The sequence below is a fragment of the Delphinus delphis genome, chromosome 2, assembly GCF_949987515.2.
Source record: "Delphinus delphis chromosome 2, mDelDel1.2, whole genome shotgun sequence".
NCBI lineage: Eukaryota > Metazoa > Chordata > Mammalia > Artiodactyla > Delphinidae > Delphinus > Delphinus delphis.
The window spans coordinates 28,330,697-28,354,164 of record NC_082684.1 but is presented as its reverse complement, the minus strand read 5'-3'; the positions used below and the strand labels follow the sequence as shown (position 1 = coordinate 28,354,164).

The 23,468-nt window shown below is 40.4% G+C and overlaps 1 protein-coding gene across 9 annotated transcripts in view; it reads right to left on the bottom strand.

Moving 5' to 3' along the window:
• The window catches only part of AREL1 (apoptosis resistant E3 ubiquitin protein ligase 1), a 43,940-nt gene that overhangs the window by 20,106 nt on the left and 366 nt on the right, over window positions 1–23,468 (bottom strand). For 5 of the 9 annotated variants that reach the window (XM_060004185.1, XM_060004193.1, XM_060004190.1 and 2 more), the window contains exons 2-4: window positions 5,240–5,560; window positions 1,289–1,349; window positions 229–455 (exon numbers count right to left, since the gene is read on the bottom strand). In XM_060004185.1, coding sequence (XP_059860168.1) covers window positions 229–455; window positions 1,289–1,304 — 243 coding nt within the window. In that variant the 5' untranslated portion in view covers window positions 1,305–1,349; window positions 5,240–5,560. The remainder of the gene's footprint in view (window positions 1–228; window positions 456–1,288; window positions 1,350–5,239; window positions 5,561–23,468) is intronic. The other 4 variants (XM_060004187.1, XM_060004188.1, XM_060004191.1 and 1 more) reach the window with 3 other exon arrangements.

Genomic DNA, 23,468 nt, shown 5'->3' with positions numbered 1-23,468 from the left:
CATTAAGCTTTATACTTCTTCCAAGCTAAGCACCTATTAAACCAAAATGATAGAGAAATGTATGACTCTTCAGATGTCAACAATTCCCAAGTTCCTGGGGGGTGGGGGTGGGGAGGTGTTGGAGAACATGAACGTTTCAGGCCAGCACCACCAACAGACTGAACTGGATTCTGGAAGGCAACTGACTCAGAAACCCCAGTGGGTACGGAGACAGAAACATTCCCTTACATGCACTCGGAAGGCCATGCTGTGGCCCACCTCATAGGGGTCCTTCCAATCCCAGGAGACTTTGCATGACCGGGGATCCAGGTAATTTCCCCGCACGTAGTCATATATAGTCCGGTCCCCTCGGCGTTCTCGGTCCTCATTCTGGAGGAAGCTGACTACACGTGCGGCAAGCTCGAAGAGGAACTTAATTGTGAAGAAGAATGCAACCACAGACACTGTGATGCCACCTATGTAAAAGAGAGAACACACACACCACCCGCCAGTTACACATTACAGCTTCTCACTGTGGAGCAAGCAAGAATTCCAAAGACACCCTCCACTGGGTCACTACCTCTGTGGGTGAAGAGAGGAACTTCCATACCAGGGTCCTCGCACCAAATCCCACCCATTGCCTGTTTTTGTAAATAAAATTCTACTGAAACACACCCCCACCCACTTATTTACTGTTGTCTAGGGCTGCCTTTGCCCTAAAGCCGCAGAGTTCAGTAGTTGTGACAGAGACTGTATGGCCTGGGAAGCTGAAAATATTTACTCTTTGGCCCTTTACAGAAAAAGATTACCAATTCTTGTTCTACACCATGGTCCACATACGATGCCTACCCCCAACCTCCCGTCATGTACTGGGTCCTAACATAGTAAAAAGAATGTGCACTCTACTCTCTCCATTTGGAAGCCTTCCCCTTCCTTGGTCACTTGGCAAAAGCCCTCCCCAATCCCTGCCACAGTTAGGGGTTCCTTCTTCTGGGCTCCCTCAAACTCCCGTGCATGCATTCATCTATTATAACTTTTCTCCCCCTTCATGTTATGAACTCCATGGAGGCAGATTTTTGCCTTATTCGACTTTGACTCAACAGGAAACAGCATCTGGCACTGGCCATAATTACTCAATAAATATTTCCCAAATGAATGAATAACACTGCCAACTCTGTGAAGGTACATTCTGGCATGCCTGGAAATATTTCTAAGTCTATTTTCAAGGAGAAAGGGGGAGGTAAGGAGGCAAAAAATGATATAAGCAACCCTAACAAAGAAATAATAGAGAGCTCTTTCTATAACGTACCAATGACGTAAAACATCAGGTCCCTTCAATGCCAACAGAGAGCCGAGGATCACAGCTGCAGCTGCAGAAGAAAACTTGTTTAGTTTTTCCTCTAACTCTTCCTTACAGCTGTCTCAGAGAGAGACAAAGCAGAGCATGTGGCTTGAGTCTACCATCTCCAGCCTTACTATCCCTGCTCTCTCTCTAGCTTGACAGGTGCCCTACAACATTTCAGAGAAAGAGAGACCATCATTCCCCCTCCTAAAGACTTCCAATCTACCGACCACCCTAGGAATACCACAAACAGCCACTTCTAGTTACAAAATGTAATAGCATGGCTTTCATCTTCTTGGATCCAGGGCCCCAAGACAGTTTACCTCCCCCATGCAAAGTGGTACTAATTAACACAGGCAAGGAAGATAATGGAGTCACTTTCCCCTTATGTTTGCCTTCTGGAAGTAATTTATCTAAGTAGAAATAGTTATATAAAATGTTTAAAAGGATTATTATCATCATGTTGGCATTATGTAATTAAAATGAACTCTGGGTCATCCCAATAATAAGCAATGGGCATGTAAGAGAAACCATTTTCTTTTGCTGTTACCAATCAGACAAACTAACAGGCCCTGTGGAAGATGAGCTCAGCAGAGAGGCCAAGGAGAGGAAGGAAGCAAAGGAGGAGACTGTACTTCTCAACCTAAGTGATGCCTGCCAAAGTCAGAACAATTCAAATAGGGGCCAGAGTCTGAGGGGAAACTTACACTGTTTTTAGAGTTATCTCCAGAATAAGACTTCAATCTTATTACTCATTTGAACCACCCACGGTACTGCCAAGGAAAAATGCAATGCCCACTGACATTCCTATCTTATCACTGAGTTTTGACCTTAGCATAGACTGTACATGCTCTCCAATCCACAATGCACTAAATTCATTCTTTCTTTTCAAGTCAATATATATTAAGGTTATCAATGTTATCTCAACCCAGCACCTTTTATCAGCACTAATATATAACTTAGAGACAAGACAGCTGAAAATTTCTATGCTCAGATTTGGGAGGGACCAAAACAACTTTTTTTTTTTTTTCCCCAACCAAGTGTGCTTTTTATGTCTGATTATGCTGGGAAAATTTAAGAGAAAGAGTGACCAAAAATGGCCATTAGATCCTTTGATAACAATATATCCAATGGAATCCATAGGGAGTAGGTAATTTGAGGAATGACCATGTCAAGTTTCATAGAAATCCCTATTTAGACTGGTGTCCAAAGTCCTACCGGAAAAGAAAGCCACACAGGGAACATTAGCACTGTCAATACACATGAATTAAGTTGCTCTCCAGAGGACAATATACTAACTCAATATTTGACACAACTAGTGAGCCTCCTTCCCAAACAAGAATCTCATCTCCTGGGACCTTATGCTGAAAAGCTGCTATCATCTCTCAAAAAGCAACTCTCTGTGCCTTATAGGATATACTAGGTGACTTGGTGGAACCGAAACCAGCAGTTAATAATTGTCTTAAATACTCCCTCAGTTGGACGTCATTCAATCTGATCCTGGCCATGAACATTTAGCCCTCAGTAAAGTTACAGCACTCAGTAGAAAATGAAGTATATGTAGGTGATGTTACAGACTTGTGGTCTTAAGTCTCTTACTCCTTAGAGGAATAGAGCAATGCTAAATTTATGGCACACATCATGAGGGCTGGGAAAATTCCTATGTACTGTCTCTGACAACCACAACAACCTTTTCTGTGAGAGGCAGCTGACAAGCAGTAAGTCAGAGCCTGGAGACCAGTTCCAGGGCTGCAACTGTGTGACCTGTCTAAGCTTCAGAATTCTCATTGCCGTAAAAAGAGATGAAGTTTAATAATTTCTATGACACCATCTCCTTTAGTGTGATAGGACTTCAATATAACTCTCCACAGCCATCAAGACTCTCAAATCAAACAGTAGAGCAAAGAGAATAATATAGAGGATGAGGGCATGACTAGACTAGAGCTAGACTACCTGGGTTCAAATCCATTCTCTGCCACTCACAGGGTAACCACGGACAACTTATTTAATCTCCCTATAATCTGCCAGTTTCCCTATCCATCAAATGGGGCTAATATCTGTGTGTACCTCACTGGGGTGTTGCGAGGATGAAAAGAGTTAACACATGTAAACAGCCTAGAATGGTGCCTGGCACACAGTGAGTTCTCAGTTTTAATTATTATTATAATTATTATCAATAGTAGTAGCAGCATCACTACTCCTTTGTTTCAGAGCCAGTAAGAAACTGAGGGAACCTCTCTATTGGTCCACACTTCATTCAATGAGAAATGCATCAGAACTACAAAAGGCAAGGCTTCTCTTACCATACTTAAAATCTCTGCCTATGTGGGAGTTGTTTAAACTTTTCTAATTTTATGTCTGAAAATTTTTATAATGAAGATTTTAAAAATTAATACTAAAATAACTCATCCAACAAATACTGAGTACCTACTTAATACGCCAGATACTGGGGGAACGGTGTGGAACAGCCATAGTCTTTCTTGGTCCTCGTGGCTGATAATAATGAACTTGACCTTGTTAAGTCCTTGTCCATTTTTTCCCCATTCACTTGTCACTCCACCAAATCATCACCACTGATCTAGATCACCTAGACCTTTTCCAAAAGGTCAATTCTACATTTCTACTCCAATTCCCTTTATTATTTAAAACTCAGCATACCAATTATTACTTTTTTCCAAACTCTCCTCTCTTCTCTGTGAAGCCTCCTTGTGATCAGGGAGTTAGCTCTGTCAATTCATCACTCATTGATGTGATCTTTATAAACTGTCCCCCTTCTCTACAATACCTCTCAAAAAAACTCCCCAACAATACTTACCCATCTCTCAATTTTACCCATGGTCACATTCTAAACTTGCCTTCCTTCTGCATTTTCTTCCTTTCTGGATGCTATCACAAAGCTTCCATGCCTTTGTCTTTGAGTACAGGGTTTCCTTTTAGGGTGACCCCTCAAATCACTTTTATTCCAGATTCACCTCTTCTGTAGGCATTTTCTGTCCTCTTACTGTACCTGTCGTGCCCTCTCTGCCCTGTCTCTGCTCCCACCCCACCATAACTTACAACCCCCTTATTGAGCCACCTACCACAGGCCAAACAATGTACTAGGTGTTTTACATGTTAGCCCAAGTAATTGTCACCAATACAACTTGGTAAATAAGCATTATTATTCTTATTTTAGAGACTTGAAAAAAAAAAACCCTAGGCTTAGAAAAGTTGACTTGCTGAACATCTTCCAGCAGGTTAAGTGACTCAAGCCTGTCTAACTCTGAAGCCCAGTGTTCTTAACCTCATATAACTGAATCATGAAAAAGAGTGGAGTCATAGGGATAGTGAAGTATTTGGGAAGAGAAAAGATTTAAGAAACTGGTAAAAGAAAGTGTGAAAAGCATTACCCAATCTTACCGAGGATAAAATTAGAAAGACAAATGCTTACGGCCCCTTTTTAAATCTTTTGAAATAAAAATAAAACGTTACAAAGGAAAATGGAATGCAGTACCAATTATCTAATGCAAAAATATCACTTGCTTACTAAAAGATCCTGGGCAAGTTGCTCAATACTACAGAACTTTGGCTCACAATTACCTACAAAAAAGGGAAAGGGGAAATGTCTCAAGGGAATGTTAGAAAGTTGATTGATATACATATTCTAAAACTGCCTTTTTTTTTTAGTAAAAGATTTATAATTACAATATCAAATAAATTTTAGCCCTAACATTGAAGATTGGTTGTGAAAAAGTCTATTCCCAGAAATGGAGAATTGATTTCTTCATACTCAAATTGGCTCTGCTGGGAGCAAAGTCAATTCCAACTGCAGCTGTGCACATCAATGCTATCCCCTGCTGAGAGGGCTTAGAAACTGGTCACTGAGTCCATGTTCTACATCCCAATAATAAGTAAGTCTTAACTAGTCTGTCACCTTACCTTTAAACGAGGGCCCATGTTCTGAGAACCAAGGGGAGCACACCTATCCACCAAAGCAGGTAACTTTTGGCCACTTTCACCTTGTCTTCCAACTTCCACATGAAAGAAAACAGCTGCAAGGTCAAGAGAAAGTGTCTGTCCATCAGACCTTCAGCGAGGGTGTGTCACAGAAGCAGAGGGTCAATGTTTCTGGAATGAACTGCATGAATTCCACGGTGGAGAAATATAATCCCAAAATATAACATCCCTGGACTTCTCTCTAGTGCAGGGTGCAATTGGCTGCCAAAGGGTGCATCTGTTCTGCTGTCTCGGGATCCTACGCTACAAAGAAAAAAAGAGTCAGTGGAATAGATTTTTATCTCTCAAAGAGAACCCCCAGAAAACAACAAAGAGGAGGTATAGAATAGACAATGGAAACCCTGTGGCACTAAAAATAACCAAGGGCAGGTAATCTCTGACCAAGTTTTCCCAATTAAAAGTCCGCAAGAAAAGCCAAGTGGCGATCTCACGGGCTTAGCTGCGTCACTCCCCAGAAGAGAGCTCCAGCACTTCAGTGGATTCCAACCCTTCAGCAGATGCAGAGTAGAGCACAGATTTAGAGTGAGCCTCGTCACAACCACACACCCAGTTTCACTTTAATGGGGCTGGGAACAAGGTGAAGAGAAATGAAAGGAGAGCACAGGCAGGGCTTGGCTGCAGAGGGCCTTGTATGCCCTGATAAGGAATCAAGGTAATACTCAGCTGGAAAGAGGAAACCACCAAAGAGCTTTAAAACCCAATCAGTCAGCCTATGCAGTCTGCTCCCTTTGTACCCATGTATGCATTTCCAAGACACGGTTAAACAATACTGACTTTATCTTTAAAACAGTAAAATTTGCTACTGTGAGTAAGGGGAAAATTTTTGTGAACATTCAGGATAAAGTCACTGAGTAGCAAAGTTCAGTAAAGTCAGTCTGTAACTCAAAGATATTCATGAACTAAATGTAGCAGAAAGGGGTTTCTGGCAAGAATAGCCTCCATAGAACACATGAGAAGAAACTACTGATTAGTAAATGAAAAGAGACAGTCCCTTTCCACGTGGCAGGAACTGTTCTCAGTGTTCTCATGTGTATTAACTCACAACCCTAAGACACAGATACAATTATCCCTATTCTATAGATGAGGAAACTGAGGCATTTTCTCAAGGTACTTTCTCAAGATTACACACAGTACATAGTAGAGTTGAGTCAAACCCAGACAACCTGGACTCAGACGCCATGCTTCTGATGACCACTCTACTGCTTCTCCATCATGGGAGACGAAAAAAGAAAACACAAAATGCTAACAAGACCAGAAGAACAGAATGGGTGAAAGCCACCAGATCAAACAAGTTGTCAAACTTTTATAATTAAAAATAAATATGTGTAATTATTTTAAAATATGGTGATAGACTTGCCAAGTACATCAGCCAAAACCTGGGTCAACTAGCAATTGGAACCAGTTTAAAGGAGCCACAAACAAGAGAAGAACTGCATAAACTATAAGAGATCCATTAGAATGCTATATAAGCATTAAAAAAATTACACTTCAAAGAAATATCACAGTGAATCACTCACAAATAAAATGTTAAATGAAAAAGCAAGCACAAACTTATTTACATATCATGAGCCCAATTTTTAAAATATTATATTACATACAGAAGACTGGAAGGAGCAACATAAAAATGTGGTCATCTCTAAGTGTTTTGAATTATAGACGTTTTTATTTTCTACCTGTACCTTTTAGTATTTTCCAAATTCTTTTTTCTGGCTGTGCCACACGGCATACAGGATGGATCAAACCTGTGCCCCCTGCAGTGGAAGCACAGAGTCTTTTTTTTTTAATTAATCAATTTATTTATTTATTTTTGGCTGTGTTGGGTCTTTGTTGCTGTTCACATGGGCTTTCTCTAGTTGCAGAGAGCGGGGGCTACTCTTCGTTGCGGTGCACAGGCTTCTCATTGCGGTGGCTTCGCGGAGCACAAGCTCTAGGCGCGCAGGCTCAGTAGCTGTGGCGGATGGGCTTAGTTGCTCCACAGCACGTGGGATCTTCCTGGACCAGGGCTCGAACCTGTGTCTCCTGCATTGGCAGGCAGATTCTTAACCACTGTGCCACCAGGGAAGCCCGAAGCACAGAGTCTTAACCACTGGACGGGCAGGGAAGTCCCCCAAATTCTTAATGATGCGGGAACACATAAGAAGTTTCTAAATACTCTTTTTTTCTCCCTAAAAAGGCAAGTTACCCTTTTTTTCAAATAAGGAAACAATATTTTTGTTTGTTTGTTTATTTATTTACTTAGGCTGCGCTGGGTCTTCGTTGCTGCGCGCGGGCTTTCTCTAGTTGAGGCGAGCGGGGGCTACTCTTCGTTGCGGTGCGCAGGCTTCTCATTGCGGTGGCTTCTCTTGCTGCGGAGCACAGGCCCAGGCGCGAGGGCTTCAGTAGTTGTGTCACATGGGCCCAGTAGTTGTGGCTCTCGGCTCTAGAGTGCGGGCTCAGTAGTTGTGGCTCTCGGCTCTAGAGTGCAGGCTCAGTAGTTGTGGCGCACGGGCTTAGTTGCTCTGTGGTATGTGGGATCTTCCAGACCAGGGATTGAACCCGTGTCCCTGCATTGGCAGGCGGATTCTTAACCACTGCGCCACCAGGGAAGTCCTCAGAGTCCATACTTTTACAAGCTCACCAGGTGATTCCTATGCATGTTAAAGTTCAGGAAACATGGTCTAGACTCTAGAGCAGTCAGCTGAGAAGGGACCCAATATTCTGCATCTCTAACAGGTTCATAGGTAATGTTGATGCTGCTGGTCTGCAGACCATGCTTTCAGGAGCAAGGGTCTATTGCAGGAGGAGCTGGCAAACTACAGCCTGCAGGCCAAATCCAGACAGCTACTGGTTTTTGTTTAAAAAAAAAAAAAGTTTTGTAAAAGAAGAATAAACACAGCCAAGTTTATTCGTTTACATTTTGCCTTTGACTGCCTTTGAACTACAACACAGAGTTGAGTAGTTGCAGCAGAGATGTATGGCCTACAAAGCTTTCCTATCTGACCGTCTACAAAAAAACGTTTACCAATCTCTGGTATAGATGACTTAGTCTTAAAAGTACATAAATGTGTTGTATAAATGAACTCATTTTTATATATCAAAAAAGCATAAAAATCACTTTCTTCCAGTTCTACTACCCCTTCTTAGGAAAAGGGCTATAAAACTGGCAACATTATGCAAATGTTTCTCCTGGCTAATTTCAACTGTTATTTAAAAGTTTTATGCCTTCCATACTCCAAATAGGAATTTCATACAATCATTTCCCAAGTAGGTGTTTCATATAATCATGCTTGGATTTCATCAAGGCTATAATTTCCTGAAACCAACCAGTACCTCAGGGACCAAATACTGTATCTGGGTTTCTAAAATTACTACAATACATACTGAGTTTCTACTTTTACAGTGCTATTCTAAAAAACTGCGACCTACTGTATAGCACAGGGAACTCTACTCAGTACTCTGTAATGACCTCTATGGGAAAAGAATCTAAAAAAGAGTGGATATATGTATAACTGATTCACTTTGCTGTACAGTAGAAACTAACAACATTGTAAATCAACTATACTCCAATAAAAAATTAATTAAAAAAAGAAAACTATGTGAAAGTCCACTTCAGAATTCTGGTGCATAAAGAGATAGTGGCAGCACATAGGAGTTCCAAATATCAACCACTGAGTCCCACAAAACAAGACAGGACAAAAGAAAGACGTTCGCTTTGTTAAGATGTAGTCTCCAGCGTTCTCTACACAGAGAAGCACCAGCCGCAAGTCCACGGAAGTCAAACTAAAAAAAACAAATCATTCAATCAAAAAAAGGCCCACAAGTTAGAGTGGTCCAACTAAGGAGGTTCCAAGAAACAAAGTGTACCAACAGACACTTTAGATTATTAGTTTATATTTTCCTTTGCTTAATTTCACCCTTGGTTTATTCTCCCCACCCCAAAATCCCACCATAAAAGATTGCCTTCCCCCATCAAGTTTATACTCTTGAGATATTTATACAGTTGTGTATTCCTGCTACCTTGGTTCAGCCAAGTTATGCAATTTTCATTTCTATCCGTTCCTCATCCGTCAGCCCCTCCAGTCTCTTAATCATTCCTGTGGGTCTTCTGTGAACTCTCTCCAGCTGGTCCCCAGCGATCTGGTAATGAGGTGCCTCCAACTGACTGCAGCCTTCCAGGAACAGCCTCGTTAGTCAGAACAAGATGAGCTCACCCTCCTCGGTTCCGTGACATAATACTCCTGACTAGATTATCCCCCAAAACAGAAAGCTAGAATGCTGCTGTATTAGACTATAACCCCATTCCATGCTCCCCAGATGTGGGCATTGGGGCATGCCAGAATGTGTTAGAAGACAGAGGATAAATGGACACATTCCCACTGCGTCTAGTTATTAGAGGATGAGGTAGTGGGGAGAAAAAATATTCTCATGTTAAAACAAACTCATAGATAATAAAATAGAATGCAAAATATGCAAGAATTCCTAAAGATAAAACAGGGGTAGGTTCAAAACGTTCATATATATTTTGTAGTTGAGGCAGAAAGGCTCCTTGGGGCTCTGTTCCCAGCCCCCAAAGGATTACATGCCCGCTATCCTCTACCATTAGAGGTACCTGAGCCGAAAATTTGGAAAAGCACTGCAACTCCCCCTCAATTGTTGATATACTACCCCGTTACCACCCATTTCATATACTCACATTTTATTTTTTCTGCTATGTTCCTCTATCCCTAGATATCTATATTTTCTCTTAGCTTAAAATTATTTGCTGGGCTTCCCTGGTGGCGCAGTGGTTGAGAGTCTGCCTGCCGGTGCAGGGGGCACGGGTTTGAGCCCTGGTCTGGGAAGATCCCACATGCCGCGGAGCAACCGGGCCCGTGAGCCACAACTACCGAGCCTGCGCGTCTGGAGCCTGTGCTCTGCAACAAGAGAGGCCGCGATAGTGAAAGGCCCGCGCACTGCGATGAAGAGTGGCCCCCGCTCACTGCAACTGGAGAAAGCCCTCGCACAGAAACGAAGACCCAACACAGCCAATCAATCAGTCAATAGAAATGCTGTAGAATTATTTAAAAAAAAAAAAAAACCCTCAGGGGTTAGTTCTGTGAAACACTGCATACAATTATAAAAAAAAAATTATTTGCTAAAACTTCGTGTTTTAGCAAATTCACTATAATTCACCACCAACATCTTTAGGTTCTTCTGTATCATTCATTCTTCATTCATTTCATACTTGTTGAGCATCTGTGGCATGCCAGACTGTGCGCTAAAAGCTAAGGTCACAAGAATAAATAAGACGGGGTCTTTTCTTAACCTCCACGAACCCTGTCCAATGTGGGAGCTGGACAATACAACGTAGCAAGTACCACAAAAGAGGAAAAAACAATATGTGGAGGGCAAAGGAAGGAGAGAAGTAACTTTGCCTGAATGGGGAAGTGTTCACATGAGTGGCAAAGGGGCTATTACTTAAGAATGAGTAAGCATGTGCCAGGCAGAAAGAAAAAAAAAGTACCACTACCCTAGGTAGAAGCAGCAGCATAAGTAAAAGTACTGAGTCAAGAGAGAGTGATAAAAAGTTAAGCATTACAAAAGCAAAGTGTTTAGAAAACCACCTGGGCCATACAGGGTGACTGATTCTAAGTACAGTACAGTGCAGTGGTCAAGAGCATGAATCTCACAACGAAGCAATTCTGGACAAGCTACTTAGCTTATCTTCAGTTGCCTCAGATATAAAATGGAGATGCACTGAGAAAAGAAAGGAATTCAGCTGCGCTTGGGAAGCAAGACTTGGAATATAAGGGAAGGGAGGACCAGCTGAGACTGGCAACTAGACCCAGGTGACTTGGGACCACACGAGAGCCCTGGGGGATACGGCTTTATGTGCAAACCAAGCTGTGGGGTTGCCAGGTTATGATGGTGATTTATGCCCAAGCAGCCCAACCCAAATAAATGAGGAAGATGGCACAGAGTGTACCTGAGGGAACTTGGTTCAGCCAAGTTATACAGTTTTCATTTATATTCATTCCTCATCAGGAAAGATGAGAGATCCAGAGAAATCTCATTTGGAAACAACCAAACAACAATCCAAAATAATAAGCTTTCTGCATTTCTTTTTCAAGTATAATGATAAAAAGAAGAATCCACCTGCACTGAGAACTTACTATATGCCAGCACTGTTTGAAGTGTTTCATATATTATCTCATTTAACTCTCACAGCAACCATATAAGGTAACCATATTATTATGCATATTTTAGAGATTAGGAAACAGAGGTACAGAGAGCTCAAATAACTTGTCTGTAGTCACTAAGCTGACAACTGAAGGAACCAGGCAGTGTGATTCCAGAGCCTACCCTCTTACCCAGGAATACTGATGCATCAAGAAGAACCTCCAAAAAGGGGCTGGAGGGAAAGACATTCTTGGGATAGGAAGAATGAGAGCTCAGAAATATTTAATTTGTAATTTTAAAGGAATATGACTTCATTTTATTAGACTCTAAGCAACAATGACAACAAAACCACAAGAGATTTTTTTTTTGTTTTTTTTTTTTTTTGCGGTACGCGGGCTTCTCACTGTTGTGGCCTCTCCCCTTGCGGGACACAGGCTCCGGACGCGCAGGCTCAGCAGCCATGGCTCACGGGCCCAGCCCCTCCGCGGCATGTGGGATCTTCCCGGACCGGGGTACGAACCCGTGTCACCTGCATCGGCAGGCAGACTCTCAACCACTGCGGCACCAGGGAAGCCCCAAGAGATGTTTTTTAACTAAGGGAGTAAGAGGATCACACATTTAAAAAGAAGTAACTCTGGGGGCAATGTGAAAGAGACTCTGAAGAGAAAGACAGATCAATGGCTGAGAGACAAGAGGATACTGGTCCAAGGGAGCTACTAGGCACTGGCTGTGATGTAGAGAGGGAAGACTAGCATATGCTTTATTTCTGTTAGAAGCAACAGATTGGTGATCTGCAAAGCTGAAAAGATCAGGGAGAGCAAGAAGCCAAGGACAAATCAGGATTTTCTATGCCTGGGAGCCTGGATGAATAATGGTAGAGAATTAAGGAGGCAGAGATGTAAGGAAAGTAATGAGTGCAGAACTGAACATGTTAAGTTTAAAGTGTCTATAGGATATCCAGTTGAGTATATCCACAAGATGAGTGGAAATCAGCATCTGAAGCTATAGATACCAGGATCCTGAGGGCAGTTAAAAGACATGGAGAATGGGAAAAGACTGCCAGAGAAAGGAGGCAGACCAAGAAAAAGACTAATCATAGAAGCCTGAGGGGATCAACGTTAAATATACCCTGCCCTTGCCCCCAAAAAAGAGCTAGCAAATCAAAATGAGAAGAAACTCAGAGGAGAAAAATTGTATTGGGTTGTCCAAAAGGTTCATTTGTTTTCTTCCGTAAGATGGCTCTAGTAGCACTTAGCTGTCTTTAACTTCATTTGAAACAATTTTGTTAGATTGTATGTCACAGCTGTAATAACAGTGTGCATTTAAAAAAAGACTTATCAAAATTGGTGATTTTTTGTGTAGCCATTTTAACATTGAAGACAGAAGAAAAAAAGCAACATTTTCGGCATATTACGCTTTATCATTTCAAGAAAGATAAAAATGCAACTGAAATGCACAAAAAGATTTGTGCAGTGTATGGAGAAGGTGCTGTGACTAATCAAATGTGTCAAAAGTAGTTTGCAAAGTTTCGTGCTGGAGATTTATTGCTGGACAATGCTCCACTGTTGGGTAGACCAATTTAAGTTGATAGCAATCAAATTGAAACAATAATTGAGAACAATCAACGTTATATCACGCGGGAGATAACCGACATACTCAAAATATCCAAATCAAGAATTGAAAATCATTTGCACCAGTTTGGTTATGTGAATCACTTTGATGTTTGGGTTCCACGTAAGTTAAGAGAAAAAAAGCTTCTTGATCATATTTCTGCATGCAATTCTCTACTGAAACGTAATGAAAACGTTCCGTTTTTAAAACGAATTGTGATAGGCGATGAAAAGTGGATACTGTACAACAAAGTGGAATGGAAGAGATGGTGGGGCAAGCGAAATGAACCACCACCAACCATACGAAAGGCCAGTTCATCCAAAGAAAGTGACATTGTGTACATGGTGGGACTAGAAGGGAGTCCTCTATTATAAGCTCCTTCCAGAAAACCAAATGATTAATTCCAACAAGTACTGCTCACAACTAGACCAACTGAAAGTAGCACTCGACAAAAAGCATACAGAATTAGTCAACAGAAAATGCATAATCTTCCATCAGGATAACGCAAGACCGCATGTCTCTTTGATGACCAGGCAAAAACTGTTAGAGCTTGGCTGGGAAGTTCTGATTCATCCGCTGTATTCACCAGACATTGCACCTTCCGATTTCCATTTATTTCGGTCTTTACAAAATTCTCTTAATGGAAAAAATTTCAATTCCCTGAAAGACTGTAAAAGGCACCTGGAACAGTTCTTTGCTCAAAAAAGATAAAAAGTTTTGGGAAGATGGAATTATGAAATGGCCTGAAAAATGGCAGAAGGTAGTGGAACAAAAGGGTGAAAATGTTGTTCAATAAAGTTCGTGGTGAAAATGAAAACTGTGTCTTTTATTTCTACTTAAAAAACTGAAGGTACTTTTTGGTCCACCCAATAAAAGTAATTTATTGGAGGCAAAAGGAAGTGACTATTTCTAGAAATTGATGGTCAACTGTATTAGACCGAGTAAAGATTTAGGCCAGAGGGGGAATTCAAAATCAGCCCTCAAGTTTTTTTTCCTTAGTTATTTAGAACTCTCATTCTCTGATCTAGCAACTTCTTCAAATAAAATTTGTATTTTATTTCCATCTGTTTTCATTAATAATATTAACCTCAACTTGACCCAACACTGATAACTAGTAAGCTCTTTGCAACTCAGTTCAGTGATATTATTATTTCAAAATTATTTTAATGCCTATAACAAATTCAGATCCAAACTAATTTAAATCCATTCTCTAATCCTATATAAATGACTGGTTAAAAAAAATCTCTTGTCAAATCTCTTGTCAAAATCAGTTTCACTGAAGTATAATTTATATCTAGTAAGTCACCAATTTAGAGCATACAATTAAGAGTTTTGACAACTGTATAAGGTTATGATATAAAATACAATCATGATACAGAACACTTCATCATCCCCAAAAGTTCCCTCATGATCCTTTGCAGTCAGCCCCCTCCTCCACCCTCCTGCACAACCACTGATGTACTTTCTTTTGCTATAATTTTGCCTTTTACAGAATGCCACAGAAATGACATCACATAGAAAATGTAGTCTTTTGTGTGTGACATAACACTTTTGAGCTCCATACATGCCATTACTTGTATCAGTTGTACATTCCCCTTTACTGCTGGTAGTAGTCGTCCATTATGTGGACGTACAACAATTTGTTTATCCATTCACCAGTACAGGACATTCTATCCAGGCTGGGGCTATTATGGGTATACATTCAAGTACAAGTGTAATGTGGACACACGTTTTCATTTCTCTTGGGTAAACAGCTAAGAGTGGGATTGCCAGGTCGTGTGGTTAGTATATATTTAATCTACAAGAAACCGCCAAACTGTTTTCCAAAGCGGCTGTACCACCTTGCACTTCCACCAGCAATGTATGGGAGGTCCCGTTACTATACCCACTTATGCTTGGTATTATCAATCTTTTAAATTTTACCCATTCTAATAGGTGTGAAGTGGTATCTCACTGTGGTTTTAATTTCCCTAAGGACGAACAATATTGAATATCTTTTCATGGGCCTGTTGGCTATTTATAAAGCTTCTCTGGTATCCAAATCTTCTGCCATTTTAAAAAACTGAGCTGTCTTCTTACTACTGAGTTGTAAGAGTTCTTTATAAATTCTGAATACAAGTCCTTTATTAGATATACATTCGGCAAATATTTTCTGTGGCTTGCTTTTTCATTTTCTTAAGTGTTGTTTAAAGAGTAACAGTTTCTAATTTTCCTACCTTGATGAAATCCAACTTATTAATCTTTTTCTTCCTTTTATAGTTTGTGCTTTTTCATGTCTTATTTCTTTAAAAAAATCTTTGCCTAACTCAACGTCACAAAGATTTTCTTCTATAAGTTTTACCTAAAAGTTTTGCATAAGAAAATCTCTTGTCAAAGTTTTCTTTAAATTTTTATTTATTTATTTGTTTGTTTGTTTGTTTATTTATGGCTGCATTGGGTCTTTGTTGCTGCATGCAGGTTTTCTCTAGCTGGGGCAAGCGGGGGCTACTCTTTGTTGCGGAGCACAGGCTCTAGGCGCACGGGCTTCAGTAGTTGCGGCACGTAGGCTCTAGAGCGCAGGCTCAGTAGTTGTGGCACACGGGCTTAGGTGCTCCGCGACATGTGGGATCTTCCCAGACCAGGGCTCGAGCCCGTGTCCCCTGGATTGGCAGGCGGATTCTTAACCACTGTGCCACCAGGGAAATCCACTGTCAAAGTTTTTAGCAAGATTTTTTAAGAAACACCTGCATTCCATTTATCTCATCATTAGTCACACAGTTTTATTATCCCTTTGTTTCTTTCAAAATCAACTTCCCACATTAAGAACCACTATTTAAGTTATAGTCTATTTCAGAATTGGAAAGATTTTTATCTTTTAACAGATGTTCCACTTCTTCAATCTAATAAACGGCATTTCTAAATGTAGGCAAGATCTTAGTCCCTCAGTTCTCCTCAAATGACATAAAATTTCTGGACCCCTGATGCTTGTTTTTAAAAGTAATTCTACATTTCTTAATTCAATGTGGATTCCATTACATCAGTCTCTTTCAAATAATCCAGAGTTCTTCAGACTCAAAATTAAATGAATAGTATATATAAAACTATTCTATGCCCCCTGGAATAGAGAATAGTTCAAAGAAAGTAGGAGAAAGGTATATAAAGCTAATGTTAGTAAAACAGGGAGAAATGAAACAAGAAATTATCATTGCTCATTTTGTAACTTCATGGAATGTCTGGAGAAAAACAAAGTAGAAGACTGGCTCATCTCTGTCCCTATCACAGTCTTTACTCTAAATCAAGAAAATAGCAGCATTATTTACAACTCCCTCCTACCCTGATGTTTTTTCTGTTTACCAAGCTGACTCTACTGTGCCCAATCCACAGATTTAGAACAGGCCCCGTGTTCCCACACCATGGCAGCTTTTATGCTTAGGTGACCCTGGGCCACCGAATCTTGGCTGTAACAGGAAAAATTTTAAACTAATTCTCTGAATCTGACAAGCCGTCTCCCTCAATAAGTCTAGGAAGTTTTTATTTCATTAACTGTGCATGAAGTGGCAGGCAAACAGCCAGATCTACAGCCCAGTGGGGTGAAACTGGAATTGTCACACATATACTCAAAAGCTAACACAATTTCTAACTATACTACCATCTATTACTTTCAGTTCTACTCTTATTTTTTAAGGAAAATAAATTATTTATATAATCAGAAGAAAGAGGAACCTTAAATGAATACTTTATAGTTCCTTGTTTAAGATTCTGGGAAGAAAAACTCAACTAGCCACAGAAATGACAACTTAAGATGGCTCAAACTGAAGGAGAAACTCAACACTTAATGGTATTCAAAACAAAACTTCTGTTGACCTAATAATCAATGTTACCAAACAAGGGTTTATTAATTTCTTCAAATGTGTATTAAGAACCTATTACATGGGGCCTCCCTGGTGGCACAGTGGTTAAGAATCCCCCTGCCAATGCAGGGGATACGGGTTCGAGCCCTGGTGCGGGAAGATCCCACATGCCACGGAGCAACTAAGCCCGTGCGCTACAACTACTGACTGAGCCTGCAATCTAGAGCCCGTGAGCCACAACCACTGAAGCCCATGAGCCTAGAGCCCATGCTCTGCAACAAGAGAAACCACAGCAATGAGAAGCCCATGTACCGCAACGAAGAGTAGTCCCTGCTCACCGCGACTAGAGAAAGCCCGCACACAGCAACGAAGACCCAACACAGCCAAAAATAAATAAATTTTTAAAAAAAGAACCTATTACATGCCAAGCAATATGTTGGATGCTTAGGATTCCAAAATAAGATAGTCCCTGACCCCTTAGAAACAAACTAGTAAAGAAGACAGACAAGTAAATAATTGGTGATAGTTCCATATAGTAAAATCTATGAGGTGGGGCTTCCCTGGTGGCGCAGTGGTTGACAGTCTGCCTGACAATGCAAGGGACACGGGTTCGAGCCCTGGTCTGGGAGGATCCCACATGCCGCGGAGCAACTGGGCCCGTGAGCCACAACTACTGAGCCTGTGCGTCTGGAGCCTGTGCTCCGCAACAAGAGAGGCCGCGATAGTGAGAGGCCCGTGCACCGTGATGAAGAGTGGCCCCCTCTTGCCACAACTAGAGAAAGCCCTCGCACAGAAATGAAGACCCAACACAGCCATAAATAAATAAATAAAGCAAACTGTCAACAAGTAAAAATAAATAAACACTATTAAAAAAGAATCTATGAGGTGAACACGCAGTGTTAGTGGAGGCTGGGAAGGGACCCTCAATCAGGATCAGCTCTTAAGCTTCTCAGGAAACTTCACACCACTCTCCTGGGAGCAAAGCCAACTCTCCCACTGAATTAACAGTGCTCTGGGAATCAAAGGCTACAAAACACTACCTATGTGGTATTGTTTATTCTCATGGTCAATGACTTTCTCTCCTCAGCACTGGTCAGAGGGGATTATTGGACCACATACATGGCACAGAAAAAGCTCACTGGAAACCCTAATTTATCAAAATTACACATGATCTAAATGCAGTGTGGTATCCTGGAACAGAAAAAGGGTATTAGTGGAAAATTTTATGAATCTAAATAAAGTCTGTAGTCCAATGTTAATTTCTTAGATGTGACAAAATGTACCGCGATTATGTAAGACGTTAACATCAGGGAGAGATCTGAGTGAAAGGTATACAGGAACTTGCTGTACTATTTTGCATCTTTTCTATGAACTTAAAATTTTTCCAATGTAAAATCTGGTTTTAAAAAAAGTACATATGGTTCCACACTTTACATTCTCACTCCCCCTTAGGATTCTGATCATGCCTCCCTAGTCACTGCCCCAGTTTAGGTAATGCTTGGTTAAAACGTTGTTTCAAAACATTTTCGATCCTTTTCTATGGATATAAACCATTTATGCAGCCCAGTTGGGTTTCCTTCTTCACCAAGATATGAAAAACTAGATCACACTTGGGAGGTTTTAACTGTTTTCCTAACAGTTTCACCACATACACCAAGGGGTATCCTTGGAGTTAAACTTCTCTAAGTGGACAAGACAGGAGTTTAAAATAACCTGGGCTGGATCTGTGGATAAAAACAAAGGGACACAACAGAAATGTATTTTGTATATTCTTAGAATATCTTTACCTGATCTCTGATCAAAAGGAATAATGAATAGAAAATACAATGAAAGCATAGGAAGGACTTTTCCAGAAGCCTACAGCAAACTTAATCTCTCACGTCATTGACCAAGATTGAATTACATTTTCTTTCCTAAATTAGAGACTGGTAAAGACGGATGGAATTATTCTTAGCCAACCAGCCCCATCCTTTGGCGTGAAGAGGTGGTTGGCTTTCCCTGAAGCACGTGGCTGCAAGGGAGGAAAGAGAATACATGGAAAAAAGTCTGTTAGGAGGAAGGAGGAAATGGATGCTAGGGGTAGGGAGGTGTGGAGATCAACCAAAGAATCCTCTGCACTTTTATATCCACAGTATGCCAGCATTTAAGGAACTTTAAAATGTAAAAGCAACTTTTACTATGTAATTACTTTTACTAGCGCTTGTGTTTTCTCTTGCTTTTTCAAAGTTCTTGGGGTGGACATGGGAGCTTATACAAGTGTCAAAAAAAGACAGAGAATTAAGTATGGCTAGTAGGTTTCTATGAGTAGTGGGCTTAGTGTCTGTTGGGTGGGTTATGTGGGGTACCAAATTCATGTTCCTTGTATGGTTCTAGTGGAATCAGATGGCCTTGCAGACATACAGAAGCATAAAGACAGGTCATCTACTTAAGCCAATCCCAATTTTTCAAAACAGAAATGTATTTTAAATGCTTTTTAAAGTGTTTTATTTCACTTTGTCTTTAAGGCTAGTCCAAAAGGAACTAGCATTTGTTAAAGGATAAAAATAGATTGATATGGGCTTCCCTGGTGGTGCAGTGGTTGAGAGTCTGCCTGCCAATGCAGGGGACACGGGTTCGTGCCCCGGTCCGGGAAGATCCCACATGCCGTGGAGCAGCTGGGCCCGTGAGCCATGGCCGCTGAGCCTGCACTCCGCAACGGGAGAGGCCACAACAGTGGGAGGCCCGCGTACCGCAAAAAAAAAAAAAAAAAAAAAAAAAGAGGGATATGCCTTGGGAAGAGAAAGTAGAAACTACACAGGGATATTGTATAAGATCTTAGAGTACCTAAGCAGGAAGGGATCTCAAAATCATTACTAAACCATTCAATCTTTTAATAAAATTTATTGTGGGACTTCCCTGGTGGTCCAGTGGCTAAGACTCCATGCTCCCAATGTGGGGACCCGGGTTAGATCCCTGGTCAGGGAACTAGCTCCCACATGCCGCAACTGAGTTCGCATGCCACAATCAAAAGATCCTGCGTGCCACAACTAAAGACCCAGCACAGCCAAATAAATAAATAAATAAACAAACAAATAATTTTAAAAAAATTATTGTGTTAGTATTTTTAAAATACAATGAACAGGACTTCCCTGGGGCACAGTGGTTAAGAATTCGCCTGCCAATGCAGAGGACACAGGTTCAAGTCCTGGTGCAGGAAGATCCCACATGCCGCGGAGCAACTAAGCCCATGTGCCACAACTACTGAGCCTGTGCTTTACAGCCTGTGAGCCACAACTACTGAGTCCACGTGCCACAACTACTGAAGCCCGCGTGCCTACAGCCCGTGCTCCGCAACAAGAGAAGCCACCGCAATGAGAAGCCCGCGCACCGCAATGAAGAGCAGCCCCCACTCGCGGCAACTAGAGAAAGTCCACGTGCAGCAACGAAGACCCAACGCAGCCAAAAATAAATTAATTAATTTTTAAAAATACAATGAACAGATGTTAATAATTAGCATCTCAACACCAACAGGCAAACTGCACTGAAATGAATGCTTCAGGTAAAAGCTCTGAGAAACATGATAACCAATTCCTCAACTATTCAAAGTAACAAAAATTCATATTAAAATCATATGGTGCTGTTTCCAATTCGGGCTAAATGAAAAGACATATAGCTACCATAACTGTTTGGTTTCTAATATCTAAACGATATCACCTCTTTCTATTAAACCATAATTTGTAGTACAGACTTCAAGAGTCCCTTCAGGAAAATGTCATGGTGACATAACACCATATCAAGTCTCAGGCATGCTCACACATACCCACACACTGCAATAAGGTTAAACAACCTCAAAACTTTGGAAACTGCTATACAAAAGAATATTAGTGAAGGCTAAGCATTCATAAACCCTTCAAAAGGCAAAGAAACCAAAGAAAGATAACTAAAATCTACACTTAAGCTATTTAATGACTAAAGTCATTTAAAAGGTAAACTGATCCATTAAGGTCATAAAATTTGATCTGTTATATGGTATGTTACAGTGTTAAATAAATATTACACAACACTACTCTGACCTGAACCACTACCAGAAAGATGAAAAAGTAGAATAATTCCTCTAAAATATTTCAATTTGCATATCTGTTCAACCACCTACCATAATTTATCTGTACACAAGTCTTTCTCCAATACAGGCCTGAACTTTTTAAGAGTAACCAGCACATTGCCTGGAGCAGAATGGGCCCCCAATAAATGCCTTCTGAATGAATGAACATGCAGCGGTAATGTACTTCTGAGGTATCCTTACGAACCAATTCAATATCGATACCTTAGGAGTAGGGAATGCTATACACATATGCTACCATATTTAGAGGCAGTCAAGCTAACTGAAAAATAACTAACAGCAACTAACGTTTGTTGGGAGAAAAACTCGTATCACATGAGACATAAAAATAAGTGTAAAAACTGTAACTTGAAAAGGAAGAAAATATCTGTGAATTTTTTTTTCTCTTAATGGCCACAAAAGTGAATCTACCTCTAACTTTCTAACATTGAAATACAAGATGTTGGAATCTTTCATCATCCAAAATTTTATATAGAAATTTGTTAACAACTTAACATTAGTAAGTTAGACCAATTAGTGAATGGAATGAAGTCCAAGCCCAATTATGTGTTCAAACTGTGGGTCGACTGCCTTGAACAATTCTTTCTCTTCAAGACTGCAGAAAAGTACAAAACAACCTCTTGACTGCTGAGAAGGACTAAAATTATTTCTTTTCCTCACAAGTATGTAATCAAAAGCAATTACTTTCTGCTCCCACCCAACACAAAACACCATCTCCCCCTCCCATCACCATCAAAATATGCTATAGAATATCCGACTACTTTAATCTTAGACCATAAGAATCTCAGATTGCAACAAGATTACAATGCAACAAAACATATTTTTCTAAGTATGGTCTCATCCCCCATGGTGTTCCTACATTAATTTAGCTCCCTATCAAGTTTTAACAATCAAGGAAATCAGAAAAGTCTCAGAATAGATATTACAAACTGCTTTTTTTTTAATGTATTATTGTTCGTGGATTCCAAAATTCAGGGTACACATTACCAAGGGAGTGTTTTTCTGTCAATGCCTGAATTTAAATGCAAATGACTATTTAATTATATGCAATTTTCCCTCTGAACCTATATATAACACTAATCAGTCTCCAAATGTTTAAAACAAACACACCAATCATGTTTACTTAAGAAGCTAATTGCCTAATCACCAAGAGGTTCTAATGCATCGAAGAAGTGGTGGCTATCATATCACCATGACAGCTTGGCAGAAAGGCTGTTCCCGAAAGATTAGGAACTTCTAGTAACCACAAATGGGGTAAAGCAAGAGGCACATACAGTATCTGTAGACGCTCCCATAATAAAATTATTTCCATATCAAAAATTCAGAGCCTACAAAGTCAGATATGTGCCGTACAAAGCTACCTAAATGCACGCGTGCCTAAAAGGGGAAGCAGAAGTAGGGAGAAAACTGTCTACTCAAATCAACACAAGAAATCACCCTGCAATTGAGCTTTTCAAGAACTGAAAACGTAATAAAGTTTTTGAGGTTATCAACACATTCAAGTTCCAAATTGAGCAACTATATTAAAATACACAATTGGCATACTCTGACAGAAGACACACAACAATAACAGAAAACACTTCAATAGGGTTTAGTCGTGCTAGGAACTTCATACTTCAACTAATTTAGTCTTGTTTACATCCCTGTAAGACAGATACTATTCATTTTACAGGTAAAGAATCTGAAGCACAGATAAAATCACCCAATTACAAACAACTAGTAAGAGGCAGAACAGGGATTTTTAGTTCCACCAGTTAGGCTCCAAATTTCATGTTAATATACTATATTTCATAGTAAGGCTTATGCTGCAATGGTCAGCTTTTTTTTTTTTTTTTAACCTCATAACCTTTTTGGATTTCAAACACTAGCACATCTTTGTGCAGTAAGTTAAGTACAGACTTTGGAATCAAACAGACCCAAACAAACCCCTGAACAAAGTCTGAGCCTCAGCTTCCCCATATGTAAAAAGAGGGTACTGAAGTTATTGTGAAGGTCAAAGAAGGTAATATAATTAAAGTGCCAAATACAGTATGTAAGATCGGGGTTCTTAACTTAAAGCGCAGACACCTAGAGGGTTCACGGATGGGCTTCAGAGTCCAAGAGTCTCATAATTGTATGGCAAATGTTGTATGTGTACCCATTTGTTAAAGAATAGTCCGTGGATCTCCGAAAGGTTAAGAACCACCAGAGTACCTAGGAGGTACTCAAAAACTGGAAGCTATCTTTCCCTTTTTGTTCTCAAAAACTCTACCTTTTCCATTAGAGATGACAGACCAAGCCTTCACAATACATGTTAATTATTTCCCAACATTTTCCTGGCTTGGTAACTAGTAACATATGCAAGCTTATGCCTCAATTTTCTAGAGACAATCTAAAGAAGGCCCTCAAACGCTGCTCCATCCCTCGCTTCACCGAGATGAATACACGGTAATCACTCGGGGGAGAATCATGAGGATCGTCCACCTGGCTACAC